At 54.5% G+C, this 24,626-nt stretch overlaps 1 protein-coding gene across 2 annotated transcripts; it reads right to left on the reverse strand.

The window, feature by feature from the left end:
• Positions 1-414: 414 nt before the first annotated feature.
• Positions 415-23,214, reverse strand: SCAMP2 (secretory carrier membrane protein 2). 2 transcript variants are annotated; one of them, XM_072809684.1, is made up of 10 exons: positions 23,031-23,214; positions 10,313-10,381; positions 9,757-9,855; positions 9,099-9,227; positions 7,886-8,003; positions 7,202-7,330; positions 6,399-6,558; positions 5,255-5,356; positions 2,129-2,249; positions 415-1,951 (listed from the first exon to the last, which is right to left on the reverse strand). In XM_072809684.1, the coding sequence occupies exons 1-10, from the start codon at positions 23,085-23,087 to the stop codon at positions 1,817-1,819; spliced, it is 1,119 nt and encodes a 372-aa protein (XP_072665785.1). In that variant the 5' UTR covers positions 23,088-23,214; the 3' UTR covers positions 415-1,816. The 2 variants fall into 2 exon arrangements, with proteins under 2 accessions (XP_072665785.1, XP_072665786.1); XM_072809685.1 differs by lacking the exon at positions 9,099-9,227.
• Positions 23,215-24,626: the final 1,412 nt, after the last annotated feature.

Genomic DNA, 24,626 nt, shown 5'->3' on the forward strand with positions numbered 1-24,626 from the left:
CCCCCGCCGCACGCGGCCCCGCCCCCGCCCCGCCCCGCCCCGCCCCCGCGGCCTCCGCGAATCCCGGGGTGGGCGCGCCCTGGCTGGTCTCCGCGGGCCCGAGGCCGGCAGCCGTGGCCGCCCGCGGGAATCCCATCCGGGCTGTAGGGCTCACGGGAGGGGCAACGGCGGGGAGCGCGGCTGAGCAGCTGCGCGGGCTGGGGTCCGAGTCGCGGAGGCTCCCCCAAGGGCCCCGCCCGCCCAGAACCGTGGGACGAGACGGAGCTTTTGGCCGAGTAGCCTCGGGAGGCGGCTTGGGGGCTCCAGGCCGGCGGAGCAGGGCCCAGAGGCGGCACCCTGACCTGACCGCCTCCTCTCGTGCAGGCTCCGTGGGCCTCCCCATCCCCCCAAGTATACCAGACAGGGGGATCCGTGTTGTCTGAAAATGTCGTTTTATTTAAAGCACAAAAATCGAGACAGAACATATACATTTGTACACGGGGGAAAAAATACCAGAAAGTTTACAAAACCTTGATCACTGCCACGGCCTTCGGCGGCTCTGGGGCTGAGCGGGCTGGCAGTCCGCGCGCCGCGTCGGAGTGGGCCCCAGGTGCCAGAGGCAGGCAGTTGGCCAGCTTTTTGAAAAGTGCCCTCAGTCCACACACCCACCCCTGTATGCAGCCTTCGGAGGGCAGGGTGCAGGGCTTATCTGGGGGCTCCAGGTGCCCATCCCACAGACACGCCCACGGAATTACCAGGGCCAGTGACAGGAGACAGGTTCAGCTGGGGGTGTGGGCGGACCATCCCATAAGTGGCTCTGGGTCCAGCAAGAGGGTACAGTCCTGGAATGTTTCTCCGGCCCTCCCGAAGAATCCTATTGCTGAGGGTGGAAGGCAGAGCAGGGAAGAAGCCGAGGCCTTGGCAAAGGGCTGCTGTTCCTCAGGAGGAGAGGAAATCAGGATAAACAGGGCCAAACCACAGCAGGACAGTCAGACTCCACCCTGCCAGACAACTGCCAAAGGCTGGGCAGGACCACCTGGGGTCAACGTCCTCTATCCCTCCCATCCCCAAATCCCAGGCAAGCCCACTGCACATTCAGTACGTCCATGGAGGGGAGGGCTCAGAGAGGCCCCAAGGGGCACACATGCCACCCATACTGGGGGCAGGTGCAGGGGACACTGATCGGCTCTAAATCTGTGAGAAACATAAGGCAGGGAAGAGCCTACAGGTGATGCCCGAGGCTTTGGAGGCCTAGAGACCACCTCAGAGTAATCTGGGGAACAGAGCTTTCCATCCACTGGAGCTCATCTAAAGGGGAGCCCTTGGGCGACTACCCCAGCCTGGGCAGGAAGGTAGAGGCAGGATTGTGGATGCCACAGGCTGGGTCCGTGGAGCCAGTTTCAGGCTAGGCGTGCTGGGGAGGAGTGGAGCCCCAGGAACCCGGCAGAAATAAGACTCCAGCTGGCACAGGTCCAGGTCAGCTGGTGATTCCAAGTGTGCACATGTATGTGCACATGCGTGTGTCTGTGTGTGTATGTGCGTGCGTGGGGGGGGTGAACTTCATTCCCACTGCTTCGAATCCTACCAAACCACCACCAGAGAAGACAGCTTTTTTTTTTTTCTCTTCTGTAAAAAAAAAAAAAAAAAAAAAAGCCCTGTCCCTCCCTCCGCTTCCCTTGGGCAAAATGGGAGAGCTGGTGGCTGAGGAAGGAGGAAGGACCCCGGCAAGACCCTCCCTGGGTCTGTGCTGAGCATAACCATTGTTTAAGGCACCCACGGCAAGTGCAGCTAGAAGGCAGGCGAGAGAAAAGGCTGGGGCAGAGAAGGAGAGTCAGGACTAGTTCCCTTGAAAGGCTCCCCGGGCAGCAGAGGAGGCAGCGCTGCGGAAGGTCCTGTTGCTGAAGATGCCCTGGGAAAACTCCTCCTGGGCCTGCTGGAAGCTGGCCCCCGTCCGGCGGTACAGGGAGTGCACCTGCGGAAAGAGGCTGCGGTGAGAAGTGCACCCTGGATGCCCACTTGATCTCCTACCCAGAGCCTTGGTGACAGTCACTGGACCTCTGGGACTCGGGGAGAGGGGAGCGACTGCCTCCAGTGATGGGCAACCCCGAGGCGGAGGCTGGAGAGAGCTGCCCCAGTGCCCACCACTCACCCGCTTCAGAAGGAAGAGTGAGAGCACGGCACACAGGGTGAAGAAGCCAGCCACCACCATCATGATGATCGACACAGCCAAGTGGTCTTGCTTCAGTGTAGACAGGGCTGCGATCCAACCACTGCAAAGGGAAGAGGAAGCCAGAGAGGACACAGTGGGAGTAGGCCCCAGAGGTCCTCTTCTCTAAGTGGCCACTGTAGGCTGACCAGCCACCAGCCAGGCACCTCCCTGCAGCATAGAGCCATGGGCCAGAAGCCCTTGGCCTGTGAAGGCTGAGAGGCCCCACGCTGCCCCCAGACAGGAGTAGTATGGGGGGCGAGGAGGGGGGCTTTTCCTGCTGTTACAAGGGCAGATGGAAAGCTGGGCTGCTAACTTCCAAAGGCTCACCCCCTGGGGAAAAGGAATACTGGCCAACCCATTACACTCATCCTGTATCACCTCAGCTCCTCCCACTGAGGGCCCAGGGCAGCCCCTCTGCCTCCCGTCATTCATGTCACCTTCCTGAGCCCCGGGATCCTTACCTATAAAAGGGGATATTTTCACACTTCCTGATTTAAAAACTTACTACAAAGCCACAATTCTCAAAATAGTGCACTACTGGCACAAGGACATATAGATCAATGGAAAAGAACCGAGTCCAGAAACACGCCAATATGTCTACCATCAACTGATCCTTGACGAGGGCGCCAAGACCACTACATGGAGAAAGAACACTCTTCAACAAATGGTGCTGGACATGCACATGCAAAACCATGAAGCTGGACCTTGACTTCAGCTACACAAAAATCAACCCCAGATAGATCAGAGACACCTAATATGAGCTAAAACCAGAACACTGGGCAGCTCGTGTGGATCAGCGGTTTACTGTCGCCTTTAGCCCAGGGCGTGATCCCGGGGTCCTGGGATCGAGTCCCATGTCAGGCTTCCTGCATGGAGCCTGCTTCTCCCTCTGCCTGTGTCTCTGCCTCTCTCTCTGTGTCTCTCATGAATAAATAAATAAAATCTTAAAAAAATAATAAAAATAAAACTAGAACACTTAGAAGAAAACAGTTTACCCTCCATGACTTTGGATTTGGCACTGGTTTAGATAGGACAGTGAAAATGCAAGCAACAAAAGAATAGATTTCATCAAAATTTAAAACTTTTGTGCATCAAAGGACACTATCACAAGAATGAAAAGGGGAGGGGGAAATGTGTTAATCTGATAAGCTAGTATCCAGAATATATAAAGAACTCAACAACAAAAAAAGCAACCCCATTACTAGAGAAAGACCTGAATAGATATTCCTTACATATGGCCAAAAAGTACATAAAAGATGGCCAACATCATTAATTATTCAGGAAATGTCAATCAAAACCACAGTGAAAGGGGCATCTAGGTAGGTGGCTCAGTCAGTCGGTCTTGAGTTGTGGGTTTGGGCCCCATGTTGGGCTCCATGCTGGGTGTGGAGCCTACTTAAAAACAAAAACAAAAACAAACAAACAAAAAAAACCATCACAGTGAGATTTACCTCCAGGTTGAGAGCAGAACACAATAAGCATTGGTGAGGTTGTGGCAAGACAAGAACCCTCACATGCGGCCAATGGACATGTTAAAGAAAACATGGTGCAGCCACTTCAGGAAACCGTGGCTGCCCCGCCCCATGTCTTACCACATGACCCAGCAATTCTACTCCAGATACGTACCCAAAAGAACCAAAACCAGATATTCAAAGACTTTTATAAAATGTTCATACCAGCACTATTCGCAACAGGAAAAAGGTGGAAACAACCCCAGGCTCTGTCTAGTGATGAGCAGATAAGCGGATGGATGATTATTCCAGAAAAAGAGAAGTACTGATCCGTGTTACAACATCACGATGAGAAAGGCTGGGCGCAACAAGCCGCCACACATTGCATGGTTCCATTTACATGAAATGGCCACAGAGAAGCCCCGTCACTGCCCGAGGCTCAGGGGAGGACTGCTGAGTAGTACAGTCTCCTTTGGTGTGACACAAATGTGCTGGAACCAGATAGAGGAAAGGGCTGTGTAACATTGTGGATCTACTAAACACTGCTTAATTTTTTACTTTAAGATGGTTGAAGTGGTCAATAAAATAAATTTTATCTTCTGTGTACTTTATAATCATCAAGATGGGGTTCCAGCCAGCCAGCCATGGGGGTTGGGAAGGGAGGTGAGGAAGGCCCTGGGAAGCTGGGGGCTGCAGAGCTCCTGAGGAAGCCTGGCGGGGCAGGGGTGAGGGCTGAGCAGGGGGTGGGCTGGGACCAGAACTCAAGCCTGCTGAATGCGGGTCAGGAACAAACAGCACTTAGGCCACAGCCTGTCTTCCAGGATCTCACTGAGGATAGTGAGGAATGGCATTCTCAGAGAGAAAGGGGCCAGCTTAGAAACAGCAGGGCGAGCCGGATGAGGGGTAGCGGGAGAGCAGGGTGCATGCTCCAAGTGCAAGGTGAGTCAGTCCCCTCCCTCCGCTCTGGGTCGGCCAGCTCCACTGGAGGGTGGGGACCAACGTAGTACAGCTCTTCCAGCCTCGGGCTCTCAGCCAAGTGGCAGCCCGACCTTTCTGTCATGTTCCCTGTGCACTGGGGCAGAAAGGAAAACATCAACCAGCAGCTTTTCTTTTTGAGGCTAATTTAGAGCTGAGGACTACGGCACCCAGGAAACTCAAGCCAGCTCCATGCTCAAAGCAACCCGGGAGAGGCTAGGGCTCCAGCTCCTGACATTACAGGGTCTCTAGACAAAGTCACGGCACAGAGTCCGCAAAAGGCCAGGGCCTCCGTTGGCAGCTGCCCAAACCCGAGGGCTCGCCTGGGGCCTCCAGAAGTAGCACCAGCCTCTGGGAGGGCGCGGCAGGAGCAGAGGAGGATGCAATCCACCACAGGACAGAGCCCTGCTAGCCTAAGGGTGCAGGGCAAGTCCACCCACAAAACCCCAGAGAGTGGTGAACAGGCAAGGCAGCAAGTGACAACCGATGAAGAGTCAGAGGAGCCCAGGAGAGGACGCCAGCCAGCCCGCCCCCTCCTGGCCAGGGGGGGAAGGTCCTCTGGGACGGGAGCCAGGAGACAGGGCGAGAGAGGCCAGGCCACCTGGAAAGCATCATTCCCTCGTGGTGCCCCAGCTCTCACCTGTCCCCCAGGCCAGGGATGCCAACCAACTGGATGATATAGATCACTATTTGACAAAAAAATATGAAGAAGAACACGAAGAAGCTGAAAGAGTTGTCGGACCTGTGGAGAGAGGGGGAAATTGGAAGTCACAAACGGGCTCGGGGCTTACTCCTCAGCATTCCTGATTCCGCATGGCACAGGGAGCCAGGAGGCAGGATGGGAGTGCAGAAGAGCTCCTGGGGACCAGACACACTGTCCAGGGGACATAGACATCTATAATCATAATCAAAAAGGGCTTGTCACTCTTGCTCTTGTCACTCAGTTTAAGAGATCGTGGTTGACCCCTTAACCAAAGAGCTAATAAAGTTGCTTCCCAGAGGACAATATTAAGAGGGGTCCATTTCCCGGAGTACAGATTTGTATTTCATAAAAGGAAATCTATGCCAAAGGTATAAATACCTAATTATAAAACCATTGGCCAGAAAAGTTATTCGGGGGGCGCAGAATTCTCAACTGAACCACCGTCTCCAGGTCCTCAGGGCTGGAACACTGCCTGCCGAGTGCATGGGAGGGTTCAGCCACTGCCCTGCCCCATCCCTGGGGCCTGCTAGGCTCCCAGGCCCTAAATGAAAACATCAACTCAACTTGGAGGCACGCTTCCACAAGCCCTAGGGGTGTGCGAGGTAGACCCACAGTCCAGTGTCCATTCTAGGTCAATCACTTGGCACTCAGTGAGCTCAAGCGAGTTCCTGAGGAGGGGCGCACACAAGCTCCCAGTGATAAGCCATGGAGAGCTTATCAAAGTCAGACCTCCTTGGAGCTGCATGCCCGAAAGCTGAAGGGGGGGTGAAGAAGCCCATCCGTCTGAAGTCCTAATGCATCAGACTTAGGCATGGGAGCGGCGGGGGCACAAGGCAGGCTGCGAATCCCTCTCCAGGTCTCCCCTGCTAGTCCAAGGACACTGTCCAGAGCAGACCCAGGCACAACTCAGGAAAATGGCTCCTGACCTCCATCTGCTCTACTGTGGGTGGGAATGGGAAAGTGGATTTCCCTACCACCCTGTTCTGCTCTAAGATTGGGATGGGAGCCCAGGGCGTAAGGCCCTTGGCTGGCTACCTGGGATGCCAGTCACATGCTCACCCCTTGCCCCAGCCCCACTCACCTGAAGGCCTTATAGATGGGTCGGTACCAACAAAGGAAGGCACAGGGGGTGAACATGATCAACCACAGGATCGAAAGGCCAAAGTCCACTCCCTTGGAGCTGTCGACTAAGAACCAGGCCAGGCAGGCAAGCAGGTTCAGAAAGAGAGTCACCGAATGCACTGGCGAGGGTGAGGAGAGAGAAATGAGGGTGAGGAGAGAGAAATGGGCTTGTGCCAAGGGGACTGAAGGTTTCCCAGGCCCGGCAAACCACCCCTGGAGGGGATGCGAGGTCCACACAGTGAGGGCCACAGTGGAAACACAACAGGACCCTGGTCTACATGGAGGCAGGGTGAGCTCCTGGGGCAGCAGAACCAGGGACAGAACCAAGTTCGTAAAAGGTGAAGGGACAGCCTGGGTACATGAAGGTGGGAGTGGGGAGGCAGACTCAAGGGCTGATCCACGGGGAAGAGGCCTTTCTCTCGGTGATTCTTGTCCCTGGCCCTGCATGGTGGAGGTACAGGGAGTCTTCTATTCACCCACGCTCCTAGGAGCCGAGGGGCCTAAGGGAGGGAGGCCTTCACCCAAGGAGGACCCTTCAGGGCAACGAGCCCCACGGGAACTCTGAAGCCTCCTGCTAGGCCTGCCCTCCTCGATCTGTGGCGGGAACTGGCCCTTTCAGGGCAGGGAGTAGCCTGTGGAGGGCCAATCCTGTGGGCGGAAGGCGCCCCCTTCAGCCCAGCACTGAGAGGCACTGAGGTCTGTAGCGAGGAGCAGTCAGACCACAGACAGGGCTTGAGCTCAGAGGGCACGGGCAGGACTCACACATCCAGAGATAGTAGAGCATCTTGCATATCCGCTGGTAGTCGGCAGGGATCTCGACGGAGAAATCCTGATAGAAGCAGGGCTTGACAGGGCACCAGAAGGGCAGGGGTGGCCAGTTGTTCTCTCTCACTGTGTGCAAAGAGGCAATGAGGTAAGGCCTTGGCTTCTGCAGTGGCTTGCTGGAGGCACACTCTGGTACTTTATGGGCCAAACCAGGGCTCCCAGAAGGGCACCGGCAAGTGAGGCTCAGGGGTCTCTATGGGGGGAGTGGGTGATGGGCCAAAGTGTGATGGGGCACGGAAACCCACAAGCCCACTCTAAGATAATGGATCCCAAATGCCCTGGGAAACAGAGCAAAATGGCCTAAGTGGTTACTTTTATGAGCTACCAGCCCGTAAGCACCAGGGGTCATCATCATGAAGATGAGAGGGAAGCACATGCAGGAGCAGGGCCTCTACTCTAGCAAGAACTTTCAGAGCTGGGGATGCCTGCGGAAATAACCTCCACCGTGGACCACACTGCCGGCCGGCCTCCCGGCCTCCACCTCCCTGCTCTCCGCACCGGCCCCAGCACCACGGAGATGACCAAGACCCAGCAGCGCTCCAGGGCTGCCCCGGGACAGGCACGCTCAGGGCAGGCTCCTGCGCCCCACACGCTGGCCCAGAGGCTGGCCGCCTCCCTTACCATGTAAGCTGGCCACCGTGCTCTGCAGCTCCCGCTCCTTTCGCTCTAGCTCAGCTGCCTTCCTGTCCAGCTCTTCCTGCTGCCGGAGCAGGCTTGCCTGGGCTGCGGAGGCCACGGCCTGGGGGGCACAGAAGGCACGGGCAGCCAGACATGGGAGATAGAGGGGTGGTGTCAGACTCAGCAGGACGTCAGAAGGGCCTTGCCCCATGCAGGGAGAGCCAATCTCAGCCCCACGGCGTCTTGGGAACCAGAGAGCATCACAGAGACGCCAAGGTGACCTGCGTCCTATGCCTCTACACCACCTCCGTTCCCTTAGGCATTCACCAGCCTTAACCAGGGCTCTCTTCTCTCCTTCCTCCCTGAGTTGGAGCAGAGAGAACTATCCCCTGTTCTGGAATCCAGGCAAACTTCAATTACCCGTTAGGGTAACAGCAAAGGGGAAATGGCCTCACAAGAGACTAACCTGTAACCAGAAACCAGAGAGCCACACCTCATTTGAAGAGCCTGGAGGGTGTGTGTGTGAAGGGGGCACAGTGCAAACCCACTAGCAGTGAGCACAGAGAGGAGGCACCTGAGGGTAGGCCTCGGGGATCTAGGCACCACCCCTCCCCACCCCCAGACCCTGGGAGATACCCCTGCCGCCCACCACCAATCTGTGAAGGTTACATCCCAGGACCGTCACCAGGCTTGGAGGACCTTGGAGGTCGTACAGAGTGCAGGCTTCATCCCCTGCGCGGGACAGCAAGGCCCCGGAGTGAGGAGGCATCTGGGGAGCTCTGGGAGGCTGAGCCGAGCTAGCCCCAGCAATGCAGCCCAGGGCCCCAGTCCTGCCAGGTGCGAGAGCCCCTGGGGCTCGGGTCCTCATGAAGTCTACAGTCCTCAGGGAGCGGACACGAAACCGGTCATCTTGCAGGACGAGAAGCCAGGCATACGCGTACATGCATATGTATATGTGTGTGTGTGCGTACACATACAGACGCTCGCTCTCCCACTCTCTCCAACGAGTTCTCCGAAGAGCTAAGGCTGCCTCTGGGAGATGATCCCAGGCACTGGGGGCCAAAGCAGGCCCAGAACTGACCACGCTGGGCCATGCTGAGGGTCTCAGCTGTCCCTCCCAAGTCCAGTCAGACAACGGGAACAGCTTGGGACCCATGAGAGTCCAAAGCCTGGCTCGGGCCTTGCCCTCACTCACGTTCATCTACGCTTTGCCTACCTTCGGAAGCTTTCGCATGTAGCTGTCTCTGAGAATACTATCTCCTCCTAGTAGCATCTGCCTCTCTGAGAGCTCACTCACTGTCAGGAATCTGGTAGGCAGGAACTTGCTGGCCTGTCTAAGCAGGAGCTGCAACACACAACTCCACTGTGGGTCATGCTCACCGGGGCGGCGAGCACCACAGGGGCAGGGCAGTGAGGTGATGGAGTAGAGGGTCAGGCACAAGGCGGACAGGGTTCACGGTATTTGGTGAAGGGATAAAGGAAAATAGGAGGGAAGACAGGAATAAAAGAGGTAAAAAAATAAAAATAAAAAAAAGATTCTGGGGCCCAAGTGGAGAGGACAAACTAAAGCTCCAGAAGGATCTGGAATGGCTCAACAGGGGCAAATGCTCTAAAGACACCAAGGACTCCAGCCTGGTAAGCAGAGCTTATGTTTTGGTGGTAGTGGTGGGCGGGTGTAAGGATCCAGGGTGGCTGAGCAGAGCCTCCATGTGCAAGTGACCAGCTCCAGAGAGATCACCAAGAGGGCCCTTGAGGGGGAGCCAGGAATTAAGGCCCTCTGTCCACGCTCTCCCTCCAATCTCAGAGCTCAGCTACTGATCTGTGGCTTCCCTTTTTGGAAAGGAGAGGCAAGAGGGATCTTCGTCAACAGTTACCTGGGGGGTGGGCTGGGTTGGTTCCACGGAAGGCTGGAGAACCGCTGGCTGCGAGGGCCCAGGGAGCTGCGTGACAGGAACTGTTGTCGCTGCATTTGTCTGTGTGCGACACCCCAAAGGAGGCAGGTGAGTGGCTCCACTGGCCGGCCACACAAGGGCAAACTCATGGCAGGGTGAGTGATGTGCCCCTGCCTGTGAGGGGCATTCCCTTTGGGGCACACCTGTGAGGGGCATTCCCTTTGGGGCACACCTGTGAGGGGCATTCCCTTTGAGGCACGAAGTCTCGGGCGCTGGACAACGTGATGCTTCACCCAGCACCCCTGCTGGAGCCACGGCTCCCCAGCGCTGTCTAGCCCTCTTCAGAGAGGGGCCCAGATCACAGACTGGTGACTCCTTCATCCCCCCTCCCCCCCCACGCCCCAGTTCATGTTAGGACTGTCCCTTTGAGGACTGAAGCTTCTCAGAGCTGTCGCTGCCTCTGCCAAGGCTCCTGGCCCCGGAAACGTGGCACCACCCGGAGGACCCAGGGACTCAGAAAGAGGGCATGCTCACCAACCTCTGAGAAGGGGTTGAACTCAGCCAGGCTGCCTTGCGGGGCATTGGTCAGCTGGGTCACAGAGGGATCCTGCCAAGGTGAAAACAGCCATGAGACGTGAGCAGAGACTGTCGATGAAGGGGAGGCACATCGCCATCGCTTGGCCCCTCTGAGGGCCAGCAGGCACTCCCAGGGATCCCCTCCCTCTCGGGAAGGCTCCTGTGCCCAGCCCCTGCCACACCAGGGCTGCTGCGATCTTCTCCCTTTCTGGAAAAGGAGTTCAGCTCCAGTGACTCCCCAGAAGAGACCCAGAGCAAGCTTCGCACTCCGTGACCTCAGAATAGATACCACCCATATCCTTGTTGGTAACCTTTCCAGATGAAAAACAGTTTACAGCATTGACCTCCAGGATTGGGGTGGGGTTTTTTTGGGGGGGCGAGAGGGGGAACAGGGGTAAAGACTTATTTTTTTACTTTATAACCTTTCTGTTACTGTATTTATTGTCTTACAAAAAGTACTTATTCCTCTGATTTTTTAAAGGACAGTTTAAGGTCGTGGAACACAAACACGCTGCTGGCTGCCAGTGCTGATTTTATTAAATCAGGCACACTCGCTAGGAATAGAGGCATAAAGGGCTCCGATGAAAAGCTGGGAGAATGTTTTTGGGTTTGGTTTTTTTTTTTTTTTTCCTGGATTCTTTTCAAAAAATGCAAAAATGTCCTCAGAACACAGTCTTTTCCTGAGTTTTCAATCTTCCCTTCCCCATCTGACCTCTGCCAAGGCCAGCCCTCTGGCCTAGGGCCTGCCTGCGTAGCACTGCCTGTCATCTCCTGCACCCCAGCAGCCTCCGTGCTGGCCTGGGGCCATGGGCCTCATCCTGCTCCCTCCCCAGTGCTCTATCACCCGATCATCCCCTTGGCCCCGCCCTCCCTGCCCTGCCCTGCCATGCCCTCCCCTCCGGTACATAATAGGTGTGGGGCTCAGGTCCAGCACTGCACGACCTAGGCTCGATCTAGGCTCGGGAGAAACAGCTGTGAAGGCTGGGCACAAGGCTGCTGGACTTTGCCAAGGCCCTGGTTCCAAGGCCTCCCCTGGCCCCCCTGTGTACCTAACCCCCTCCCTCATGGCTGGTTCACACGCTCCCACCTGGCTGGCCCAGCTTCACCTCCACCAGGAAGCCTCCACCAAACAGATTCTCAAACACAATATTCACATGAGACAGACCTTCCGAGGACAGTCCTCTCAATTCTTGGCTGTGGGAAACAGACCTTCGCCAGGGTGCTGTGCTTATCTTAGGTCTCAACATAGCTGGTCCCTATTCGGTACATTCAGAGAAGCAAGGGTCGGCGGTGGGCGTTGCTGAGGTTTTTCACATGTACCAATTCTCGTCTTCCCACCTGGGCCTCCAATTCCTGAACGGTGAGACTGGCTGACTGGCCCCAGGGGCTGGCCCAGAGCGGGGCACACAACCCCAACTCACTTCTCACTTCTCTCTGGACGAACCTCACCTCTGCACCCCCACCCAATGTCCTCTGCAAGGAGACAACATGGCTAATGTCCTTTCTGCTGGACACCGGCCCTGCCGGGTAGCCCCTATAACTTGAACAAAGTGGTAGGGTGAGGTTCAGAAGGCCACCTGAGCTGGGGGAACTGGCCTTGAGGTTATTTGCTAGCTGAGTGACTAGCAGATTTCTCCCAGAATCACTGGGCTGGCTTCCTCCAAGAAAGATTTGGGGCTCAGGCTCCGATCCCCTTTCGGACTCCGCATAGCACCAAGCTCCAGCAGGCCGGGTGAGCTGAAGTCATTGAAATCAGATCCACCATCCAAGGAACTGGTTACTTGAGTCTGTGTCACGGGACAGAGGACAGAGAGGGTGGCTCTCGTAGCAGTTTCGGGTGCTGGTCCACATGTCTGCCCAAGGCACACACGTTTTAATAAGCAACCTCCAGACCATGAAGAGATGTCATTTCCTTTACTAAGGTCAGCCAGAAGAGGATTCTGGGCTGGGCAAGCTGACTACTCTGTCTGTAGTGATCCCTTCTCCTTTTTCTAGAATCTTTAACTCTTGGCCGTGGACCCCTCTAGACTCACCATAAACAAATACTGTCTCGGGATCCCTGGGTGGCGCAGCGGTTTGGTGCCTGCCTTTGGCCCAGGGCGTGATCCTGGAGACCCGGGATCGAATCCCACATCAGGCTCCCAGTGCATGGGGCCTGCTTCTCCTTCTGCCTGTGTCTCTGCCTCTCTCTCTCTCTGTGACTATCATAATAAATAAATAAATATTAAAAAAACAAAAACAAAAACAAATACTGTCTCCACTAGCAGGTACCCTCTGCAGCCAAATGCTGCTACTGCCTTCTTTTTTGTTTTGTTTTGTTTTGTTTTGTTTTAAGATTTGTGTATTTATTTGACAGCACAAGCGTGGGGAATGGCAAAGGGAGAGGGAGAAGTACATTCCCCACTGAGCAGAAAGCCAGACACAGGACTTGATCCCAGGATCACAGCCTGAGCCAAAGGCAGACACTTAACTGACTGAGCCCTCCAGGCGCTCCAGCCAGAAGCTTCTATGTCTATTTCATACTTCTGGCTCTTAGTGCTTGGTGAAGGGCTGGACGCAGAGCAGAAGCTCACGTGATGTTGCAGAGTACCTGCTGTATGCTCTCCCCTACTTTCTCTGGGAGTACTGCTCAAAAGCTGAGGAGCACCTGCATCACTGTGGCAGCCTCAGGGTCCAGAAGCACCCCACCTCAGAAAAGGGGCCTGGAATAGTCCGCCTTGTTCAGCAGCGCACCCCCAAAGCCTGCTGCCGTCGGCAAAGTACTCAATGTGTGGTTGAATGAATGAACCCCATTCCCAAGGAGCACTGATAGGGCACTGTGAGTGACCGGGACACCTGCTTCTGTTCATTTTTATTCCTGGACTTCAGGGAAGTCCTTGGGGAACACACTCATGGTGGGAGACATTGCGGACAGTCTCACACGAAGGGCCACACTGACCGGTCTGAATGAAGACCATTCCTTGGCTTCTACTCTGAATCATATGAAAATAAGAAGTCCCCTGCAGCAACCTTCTTTCCCACTTACCAAGCATCAGCTGACTCGTAAGTGGGTCAAGTCGTTATTTCAAGGGATGCGAGAGCTAAGTTTCACCTAGAGAGAGGTAACCTAAAACCCCCATGGTACACAAAGGACTCAGGCTGGCTAATGGCAGTCACTGAACTGGTAACAAAGAAAACTCTCCTGCACTCGGTTCTTTTCATTCAGGGAAGAGTTACAGTGGGAGGACGCACCAAGACAAATAGGGGTGCAACTCTTGCCCTCCTGGAGCCAATGATGGATGGTTCTAGCAGACATGTGCACACAGCACAAGAGCCCAGGGCAGCGTGAAGAAGGGGAGGGCGGGGAAGGGAGGGCAGGAGAGGGGAGGAGAGGCCCACCACCCCTGGGGAAGGGGAGCCCCTCGTGTAGCTGGAGTGTCAGGGAACAGAGGCAAAGGAGGCAGACAGGCAGGCTGGAGCTCCGCTGGGAAGGGCAGGGAAAACATGCGTGTTTCCATTTTGGCAATCACTTTCCATGTCACAGGCCTGGCTGTGCATGAGCTGTAACTTTTCCCTGTTTTTCCGTCCTACACGCCACCCAAGCTGCCAGTAGGGGGTTTATTTCAGGCTCCAAATAAACACATTAATAAATACCTCATTAACAAAAACAACTCAGCCATTCTCTCTGGGAGGCAGGGAATTACCAATACTTTGGAAACTCTGTGAAGTCCTATTTGCTTTGGAGACAAGGGTATGTGTCATACGACAAAAAAGGGCAATCATCCCCAGGTGGGCTGGCTGGGTCCCAAGTGAAAAGAGCCATAACCTCAGTATTTCCTTAACTGAGAATCGACCCTAAGGAAATATGATGAAAATATGTAAAAATCTGTATCTGCAAAAAACATTTATTGCACCAGTATTTACAACGGGCAAAGAAAATCAGGGGCACCGTGGTGGCTCAGTTGGTTGAGCATCTGATTTTGGTTTTGGCTCAGGTCATGATATCAGGGTCGTGAAATAGAGCCCTGTACTGGGCTCTGCTCTCAGCATGGAGTCTGCTTGAGATTCTCTCTCCCTCTGCCTCACCCTCCACTCACTCATTCACTCTCTCTCAAATAAGTAAATAAAATCTTTTTTTTCAAAGATTTTATTTATTTGAGAGAGAAAGAGTATGAATGGGGGTGGAGGGAGAGGAGAGAGAAGGAGCAGAGGGAGAGGGAGAAGCAGGCTCCCCACCGAGCAGGGACCCTGACACCGGGCTCCATCCCAGGGCCCTGGGGTCATGACCTGAGCCGAAGGCAGATGCTTAACTCACTGAGCCACCCAGACACCCCACAAATAAAATCTTTAAAAAACAAAAAATCAGGACATCCAATGACAACGAGCACAAGAATGTTTAAGTACACATCCCCCCAATGGCCTGAACAGCCATTAAAAATCGCAGCTATGAACACAGGGCAGCAATATAGAAAAGGCCTTGTTATATGAATCCCAAATAACAATTCTGTCAAAAGAACTCATATGAAAAGAGACTGGGTAAAAAACACACCAAAATAACAAAGGTTGTAAAAGAAACACTACAGAAATAGAAATGATCTATTTTGTCTTCTAAACTTTCCATAATGTGGGACGCCTGGATGGCTCAGTGGTTGAGCATCTGCCTTCAGCCCAGGGCGTGATCCCAGAGTTGCAGGATCAAATCCCACATCAGGCTCTTTGTGTGGAGCCTGCTTCTCTCTGCCTGTGTCTCTGCCTCTCTCTCTCTGTCATGAATAAATAAAATCTTTAAAAGAGTAAAATAAAATAAAATAAAATAAAATAAATAAACTTCCTATAATGTGATGACATTATTTTTACCTTCAAAGCACACATACCCACACATTTTTAAAAAGAGCCCGAGAACCCACCAAACGAGCAAGGTGCACTCAAGCCTCTCTACCTGCCACAGTAGTGATGAACAAAGCAGCTCAGAGTGTGAGGCTGAACCACGTGGCCTGGCACCAGAGGCCCTCCAGGACCCAGTGCCAGCACCCCTGGCAGCAGTCTGTCCTTGGTCAAACTGAGCCACTTGCCACTTCCTTCCACTTTGGTTTACTCCCTGCACAACCCATCCTACACCAAGAACAGGGCTAGGACATTGGGAAAAAAAAGCCTTAGTTCCTGCCTTCAAGAAGTGGACATACAGAGAACAAGCAGTCAGGGTGGGAGTGTTGGAAGAGGACAAGGCCAGGCAATAGCTTCACAGTGGAAGGAGGGACTGAGCAGACTGGGAGCAGACTGGGAGTCAGGGAAGGCCTCACTGAGGTGGCACAGGAGTCGGATCTTGAGCGATGACAGAGGTTTAACAGGCACTAAGGAGGGAGGCGAGAGCAGCATCTGCAAAGGTACAGCATCTCTACGTGTTCAGGGCACAGGATGTGGGGTGACCCAGTTGGGTAAAGGCTGGAATTCACCCAAGGCAGGACAGAGAACATAGAAGTTTATTGAAAATGCTGCAAGGGAGCAGCGGGCAGGACAGCAAAGGAAACACTGTCAGCCGTGAGGTGGGGGCGGGGGGGTGTAGTTAAGGGGAAGTAAGGGGGGATGGGATGGGAATGGATGGGATTTAGTTTGGGTACCTGTGCCCCGTTATAAGCAGCCCACTGGTCAGCTGGGGCTCATGGGTATTCTGAGGTGAGTCACTTAATGAGTCTGTTTGCATTCCGCTAGGGGGCTGGGGGCTCTATGGGCCCTCTACCTGACTCAGATTTCCAGTGCTCAAGCCTGTGACTTAAAAGTGGCTTCTAGGGATGCCTGGGTGGCTCGGTGGTTAAAGCGTCTGCCTTCGGCCCAGGGCATGATCCCAGAGTCCTGGGATGGAGTCCCGCATTGGGCTCCCTGCATAGAGCCTGCTTCTTCCTCTGCCTGTGTCTCTGCCTCTCTGTGTATGTGTGTCTCTCATGAATTAATAAATAAAATCTTCAAAAAAATAATAATAAAATAAAGTGGCTTCTAGGGGCGGGCGGCAGGTGGCTCAGTTAAGCACCTGACTTTTGGTTTCAGCTCAGGTCAGGATGTCAGGTTTGTAAGCTTAAGACCAGGGTTGGGCTCTGTGCTCAGTGGAGGATCTGCTTGAGATTCTCCTCTGCGTCTGCCCCTACCCCCACTCTAAAATAATCTTTAAGGGACGCCTGGGTGGCTCAGTGGTTGGGCATCTGCCCTTGGCTCGGGGCGTGATACTGGAGTCCCAGGATCGAGTCCTGCATCGGGCTCCCTGCATGAAGCCTGCTTCTCCATCTGCCTGTGTCTCTGCCTCCCTCTCTGTGTCTCTCATGAGTAAATAAATAAAATCTTAAAAAAAAATCTTTAAAAATAAGTAACTATAAATAAATAAAAATAAGTAAAAAATAAAAGCAGTCTCTATACAGAAGACAGTTCTGAGGACTGTGGAGTGAAGAGTATAGAGAACAGGAGTGCCAAGGAACCAGCATGAAGCAGAGGTCGGGCAGGTTGCAGGTGCCTGGACCCCACCCCAGGGCAGCGCAGGGCAGCTAGAGACTGGCACCGGCATCTCTGCCGTGGTGAGCAGGGAGGGAGGATGGGCCAGGACTGCAGTCCACAGGGGTGACAGTGAAGCATGACAGCTGGGAGGGGAGCAGCAGGGACAGACTCCAGACACCCTGCCCAGGTAGATGCCACGGGCTCGATCACTCTCTGGGCAGGAGAGGGGGAAGGGAAGTTAGAGCGACTGGGTGGCTACCTTGGGTGACTGGTGACCAGTGCCACCGCTGAGCAAGATCAGCGGTCGCGGGGGAAGGGGAACAGGTTTGTCAGGAGAGGGTGTGGGAGCAGGGAGACGCCCTGAGAAGATACCGAGTCGGTTGGGAGATACCTATAGACTATGTCTGCTCGAAACGGTTGGCAACATCCAGGTGAGGCATGGAGCTACTGGTTTGAAGCTCGGGAGAAGGTAAGGGCTAGAGTCCTACGTCTGGTCTGGGTTTTTAAAAATAGGTTCCACAGTCAACGTGAGGCTTGAACTCACAACCGGAAGACCAAGAGTGGCATGCTCTACTGCTAAGCCGCAGGTGCCCCGAGAGCTCCAGACCCGGGACGGCAGGGATGTGCATGCTATTCTGAGGCCAAAGTGCAGTACCTGCACGCACTGACCCTTGTCCCATACTTTCCCGAGATAAACCTGAAAGTCTTTTCTCCACTTGGGAGACAGTCCTTGAGTCTGCGGCCTTCCTGGTGTGGGCCTCACTGCAATAAATCCCTCTCTTGTTTCACCACCATTCATCTCTCTGCCTCTGGATTTGGTCAGCGCCAAGGGGCCGAACCAGGCCTGGTCGGGTCCCCGGAGCCTGGTGCTCTTGCTCCCCTGCACCCTGGCTGGCTACAGAAGAACTTCCTCAGAGAGGCATCCGCTGAGCACAAAGTCAAGGACAGAGCTCCAGCTTTCGCAGGCTGAAAACAGGTGGAAGGTGGTGAGAGGCCGAGGACAGAAGCACCAGACACTAGCCGAGCGGTGAGCGAGATGCAAGCGGCGGGCGCGTCCAGGCCTGCAGCCGGGGGGAGGCAGGAGGTGCCTGGGGCTGCCTGGCGACAGCAGACAGGAGCCACATATAGCTGCTGGTGCTGTGTCACCTGAAATATGAAATACCTTCGCCTCCCATCTGCCAGGCTCCCTGCTCTCAGCCTAAGCCTTCCTACCACCTGACTCTGCCTTTCCTCCTCGGATCCCTCACAGCTGCTGCTGGCAAGTTTTGACTATGTCATCATACTCGGTGTCACCGTGAACAGTTAGCACTTCCCGGCTCTCTGGCCACATCAGAAGCTCTGGCCGGCCGCGTGCTCATTTACGTCCATCTCTGGCACAGGCCCTCGGAGCAGCAGGAGCTCAGCGATGTACGTACATGTGTCAGCATCTCAGGCACTGCTTGAGTGCTGCTGGACAGGTCACACACCCTGCTAACGTGCACAGCACTCTTCTCTGACAGAGTGGCAAGAACCCCTTGCTCATCCCGGTTAAATATTACCATTTCTCTAAACACAGGATTAACCTACTCCAAGTACCTACAAAGAAAACAGGTGTAGGGATGCCCAGGTGGCTCAGTGGTTGAGCGTCTGCCTTTGGCTCAGGGTCTGATCCCCGGGTCCTGGGATCGAGTCCTGCTTCTCCCTCTACCTGCGTCTCTTTCTGTCTCTCTCATGAATAAATAAATAAATAGTCTTAAAAAAGAAAACACAAATGTGTTCAAGCTAGCTGCATCTCTGGCTAGGTGCTTTCTACCACCCAGCCAAGCTCCAGGTGCCAGCCACAGAGGCAGGGAGACGAGGTGCCAGCCACAGAGGCAGGGAGACGACTCCCAGCACCACCAGCACCACCAGCACCACCCCGCCTCCTCAATCTGGCAGCTGTCTGGACTCACACTATCTGAACTTTACCAATTTCAATTTGCTTGAGACAATGCTCCAATTCCACAGGCAACTTCCAACAAGTCCATCTGGTGCTTTTAAGAATTCCCAAAGTCAGTCAAGCTGGAGCCCACCCTCTCTGGGAAACGGCAAAGCCTCCATGTCCGTGCAAATCACGTTTTTGCCACCACTTTCACCTCCCACAGGAGAGAAGCATTTTAAATCACTGGGAAGCAGCCATAGCACTGAGATTATCTTTTAATTGCAAGGAGGCAACGTGTGAAAGTGATATTGTGTGATCTGGCAACTCATGACACTGAAAGGTTTTCTCTGTTCGAGCACCACCAGCTACTTCACTCCCTTTCCTTGAGATCGATGCCGTCTGCCTGGGGGCAACGTGGCAGAAATGCCTGGAAGGAAAGCAGCTCTGGCACTGGCCTGGGTGACCTGCTTGTTAGTGGACTGCTGAAAACTCAAACGGGCATGTCAATGCCCACCTTCAGCCCTCTACCTCTTCACCACCCTGACAAGACTTCCTGAGAAGCTTTCGGGAGCAGACGCGTTGGGATCAGTCCAAAGCAGGACCCGCATACACGGAGTACAGAGCAGATGCACTATAATTAACAGAGGGATTAGGAGTGCCAAGGGAGGTTGTAAAATCGGTAACATTTGGCTTGCAGTTTCCTGCTTTCCTCCTGGAAGTTTGGTGAAACTTCTGCTGTGCTCTTGTGACAACTCTGCTTTCACAGCTCTCGCTTTGCAGAAGTTTGCTAAGGATCCCAATTATAACTCTATGCAAAGAAGAGGTCAAAAAGCTCACACCCTCAGCACAGGGCAGGGGAGGTGGGTGGGAGTAGGAGGTGGATAAAAAACACGAGTAAAGAAGTCAATTTAAAGGCACATGGCGGGGGGGAGGGGGGGTCCCCTGGGTGGCTCAGGGGTTTAGCGCCGCCTTTGGCCCAGGGCGTGGTCCTGGAGACCTGGGATCAAGTCCCACATTGGACTCCCTGCATGGAGCCTGCTTCTCCCTCTGCCTGTGTCTGTGTCTCTGCCTCTCTCTCTCTCTGTGTCGCTCATGAATAAATAAATAAAATCTTAAAAAAAACAAATAAAGGCACACCGGAAGTTGCATAGTCTATTATAAGAGTTAGCAGAAAAAGGATTCCATAGTTGGATACCTTTGAGAAGTACTGGGTCAGATCAAGTTGAGCAAATGTCTTCACCAGAGGATTGCTCAGAGCCTTTCGCAAACTAACAACCCTTGTCAATCTTCAAGAAAAATGGAATACAGAGTGATTCCCAAACTTAGATGGCTACATATCCCTGAGCACCTTTCAGGACTGGTATTGCTCAGAACATATGCTCCTAAAAAGCAGATACTTGTCTTAAAAAGCACAGTATCATCTGTATTATTCAAGTCCCACACACTGGGGGGTGGGGGTGGGGGGACTTGCATAGCTAACACTAATTAGTGAGTACTAAAACTCACTTAACTAGCACTAATCACCACTACCAGTACTCTCAATTCAAGAATGTGGACAGTGATGACGAAGATACATTCCTTCCTTAGCTGGCCTAAATAATCCCAACCCAGTTTAAGACCAATAATGTGAACTTCAAAAGCCCCAGATGTGGGCTCCTGCCAGCTGCAAATTAGCTGCTGACTGTCCCATCATCCCTGGGTTCCTGGTTTCCTCCTCTCTGAATTGAGGGGTTACAACAGATTTCTGAGGATGCTCCCAGCTCAGGGACTCTGGACACCAAGTATACTTTCATGACCCATCATGGAGGGGCAGAAAACATGACTCTGCTCTGAAAGCTGGCTAGGTGTGACGGTTTCTGAGCCTATCGCCCTCCTCTCCCCTTGTTCTCTCCTGAGCTCTGTGCTAACACCCTGGGTAAATGAAGCTGGGTTCACACCCAGTCACCCCAGGGCTGTACCCTCCCAATGTCCCAGCCCTGGCAGTCAAGGAAGCAGACACTTTCATCACAAGGACAGGGAGGGCAGCTCTCCAGGAGAAAGAGCTTGGGGGCCTCATGAACAAAGCTCTTCTCCCCCCCCGGGGGCCGTGTGCCAAGAGGAAAAACCCAGAGCAGGAGCAGAGTCACAGCCAGCCAGCTCTTGTCTTCCCACACAGGATTCCCCACCAGATGTTGCTCTTTACAGGCCCACAGCTGCTTCCTGTCCTGCCATATCCTGGGGCTGCCTGATGGACAGACTGTCTCACTTGAATGCAGAAGTTACTTCGACCACAGTTTGCACAATCATTCCTGGGGCTGGAGATGTGGTTTAAGACTAAGACTTTCAAGCTGCTATTAATACAGGGCAGCACACAGGCCAATTATCTCATCCACTGCTAGCACGGGGGACAAACTCTCTGCATCTTTCGACAGCTGACTGCCCCTGTTGGATAGCAGCAGACATCTTTTGTCTGTTTCGGACGGGGGGGACAAAAAGAAAAAAAGCAAATTATTACACAGAACCCATTCCAAGGGACTACTAGATCCTTACCAAAACTCAAAGTCCAGTGTTATACGGCAGTTTTGCAATTAAACCAAACTCTTGGGCAGCCCGGGTGGCTCAGCAGTTTAGCACCGCCTTCAGCCCAGGGCCTGATCCTGGAGACCTGGGATGGAGCCCTGCATCAGGCTGCCTGCATGGAGCCTGCTTCTCCCTCTGCCTGTGTCTCTGCCTCTCATTCTCTCTCTATCTCTCTCTCTGTCTCTCTCCCTGTTTCTGTCATGAATAAATAAAATCTAAATAAATAAATAAATAATAAACCAAACTCTTACCAGATGATACTGGCAGGAAAAAAAAAAAAAGCAAATGTTTTTTTCCGTACTCAGCTAATAGAGATGACAGCGTTACATAAGAGACAAGGTCCCTGCAAGGGTTCTATCAAGAAACAGTAAGCTAAGGGATCCCTGGGTGGCGCAGCGGTTTAGCGCCTGCCTTTGGCCCGGGGAGCGATCCTGGAGTCCCGGGATCGAGTCCCACTTCGGGCTCCTTGCATGGAGCCTGCTTCTCCCTCCTCCTGTCTCTCTCTCTCTCTCTCTCTCTGTGTCTATCATAAATAAATAAATCTTAAAAAAAAGGAACAGTAAGCTGCCAGGGGACTGTTCAGGATGTTACAAAGACCAAGCTACCAAAATTTGCCTGGAGGGCTCCCTTGAGACCAAGAAAGAAGCATAAAATGTCCACTCTCTCCACAGTGTACCATCATGTCCTTCTAGGCTCCTTTGCCTTTGCTCTGACCCTTGAAGGAATTCAAGGTGAGAAAACTCATGCTGTGAGTCGCAGGAAGGACCCCTGTCAGCACTTCCCCTACACCTGCAGGAAACTTCGCAGCAGCGGCCAACGACCAGAATAAAGTGCCAGCAGGATGGGTTCACGTGCCTGTGACATCCTGACGGAGCAGAATCGTCGGAGCTGGTAAGTCACCAGTCAGCACAATTAAGCTTCCCTAGAACTGGTTTTGAGCAGACATGAAAGGAGAGGCACGGGAGGTCGGGAGCGAGCAGGAGTCCCAGCCCCTCGTTGTGGAAGAACAACACCCTTGGCAGCTCAAAGGCAGAGAGGTTTGGGCTTTACGCGGTTTGGGCTGTTATCCTTTGCTCCAGACGCGAGGCCAGCGCAAAGGTCGACAGGTCTCAGCGCCCCTGCCAGCGCTTCGGGACCCTCAGAGCCCGCCCCCTCCCGTTTCCTCCCTCCCTAACCTGGGCGCTCTCTGCGCTCTGGCTTAAATCCCGGTCCAAACCAGAGCCGTGGCCAAGGTGCCGAGTGCTTATCAAGTCCGTGTATCAGCGTGCCTTGGCTACCTCCGCGCCCGAGCAATGCTCAGCGGGTTTCCTACACCTTGTAGGCCTGTCTGGCCTTGGGATCTCCCTCCTTCTCCTGCCCACTAGAGGCTTCCACCCCGCTGTGCTGCTGTCACCCTCTGTCCTAACAGGACTCGAAGCGGGTGTCCCCCCAAGTCTGCGGGGTGGGGAGGGGGTCCCCCTCCGGTGAAGTCGCTTCTCTCCCCGGCCGCGTCGGCTTCAGTCCCCTTGCCTGGCAGGGTCCAGCCCGCGGGGCGACGTCGGGCGAGCTGGAGGGTCCCCCCGGCTCTTCCAGGCCGCCGCGCCCCGCCCCTTCCCGGTGCCACCTGCTGCTAGCCCCGCCCCCCGGGCACGACGATTGGACGGCCGTCAGAGCCCATTCTCCCATTGGGCAGACAGCCCGTCTCTCCTACGCCACGTCTCCCGGCTCCAGCGAACGAGGCCCGGGCCGCCGCGGCCTTGGAGAACGGAGTCGGGGGCTGTACCTGAAAGGGGTTTACGTCCACCGGGTCTGCGAAGGGGTTGGTGTCGACGGACGACATGGCGGTCGGGGGGCTGAGGAGCGAGCTCCGCCGGCACTTCTGCCTCCGGGCGCCCAGACCCAGCGGCGCTCTCCGTGCAGACCCTCCACTTCCGGGAGCGAGGCGGCCGTTCTGGCGCAGGCGCGGCGCCCTCCCTGGGGGCGCGGTCCGCGGCGTCACAGAGGCCCGCCCCGCCCATCGCCCCGCCCCCTGCCCATCGCCCCGCCCACCACGGAGCCGCGGGGGCGGGGCGTCCTCCTTCCAGCTGCTTTCCTCTCGCTGAGTTTGGGGGTGGCGGCGCCCCGAGGCCCCGGGGAGACTCTCCCAAAACCTCTGGGCCCGAGGGCTCCCAACTCCGCTCCGGGAATTTCCCAAGTAAACCAAGTGGAGGCGGCAAGTCAAGCCCCTGGGGTCCCTGGAGGCAGGCCTGGGAAGCCTCGCCAGTCCGGGCGGGAGGGCGGAGTGTGAGCTCGTTCGGGCGCGCCCGGGACGGAGCTCCTGCCCTAGAGGACGTCCTGAGCTAGGCCAGGGCCCGGGGTAGGGCCGAGCCCAGGGGCCCTCGGGAGAACCGACCGTGCCGCCGTCCACGCACAGGCGACCCCCGATTCTCCTGGGTCCCGCCCCCTGCGGCCCAGTGTCATCGTTCGGGTAATGAGGACCCCCGAGCCGGGTCAGGTGTAGGGCCCGAGCTGGGATCTGAATCTGGACACGAAGCCTTTGTCGGGTGAACGCGGGATTTCAGCCATTGAGCCATCAGCCATGGGGGACACGGCCACTCCCCACTACCCTTATTTCTTCGTATCTTTCTGCTTTGTTCGCATCTGCTGCCGCCCAATCCAGCCACACTGTCATTCCTTCCTCTGGGCTGGTACAGGGCTGCGGATTGGCCTATTGCTGTTTATGCTGGAACCAGAGATGGCTTTAAAAGCGACAAAATATTATGAAATATTATTATAAATAATATTATTTAAAATATCGTTATAAGAATATTATTATAAAATAATATTATATTATCTTAAACCTTACTGCGTAAAGCCCTTCAATTATTTTCCAATTATTTTCCATAAAGGCCTGAATTCGGGGTAGCCCCGGTGGCCCAGCGGTTTAGCGCTGCCTTCAGCCCAGGGTGTGATCCTGGAGGCCTGGAATCAAGTCCCACGTCGGGCTCCCTCCATGGAGCCTGCTTCTCCCTCTGCCTGTGTCTCTGCCTCTCTCTCTCTGTGTCTCTCATGAATAAATAAATAATCTTAAAAAAGAAAAAAGGCCTGAATTCTTGTATGGCCTCTAGGTCCTGTAGGATCTGCCCCCACCTATCTGTCCCTCCAACTGGCTTTTCAGTTTCTCAACTTCCCTGTTCCCTCCCGCCTGGGGGATCTTTCCCATGAAGTTCCCTCTTCCTGGTGTGTGCTTAGCCCATGCGCTCATCAACTTTAGTTAACCCCTACTTATCCTTTTATCCAAGCTCACATGCCCCATCTTCAGGAGTGGCCTCTCCACTCTGTAGGTTAGGTCACCTCCTTCCCCCATAACAAATGCTTACATTACCCCGTAGTCTTGCTT

Source organism: Canis lupus, chromosome 32, assembly GCF_048164855.1.
Source record: "Canis lupus baileyi chromosome 32, mCanLup2.hap1, whole genome shotgun sequence".
NCBI lineage: Eukaryota > Metazoa > Chordata > Mammalia > Carnivora > Canidae > Canis > Canis lupus.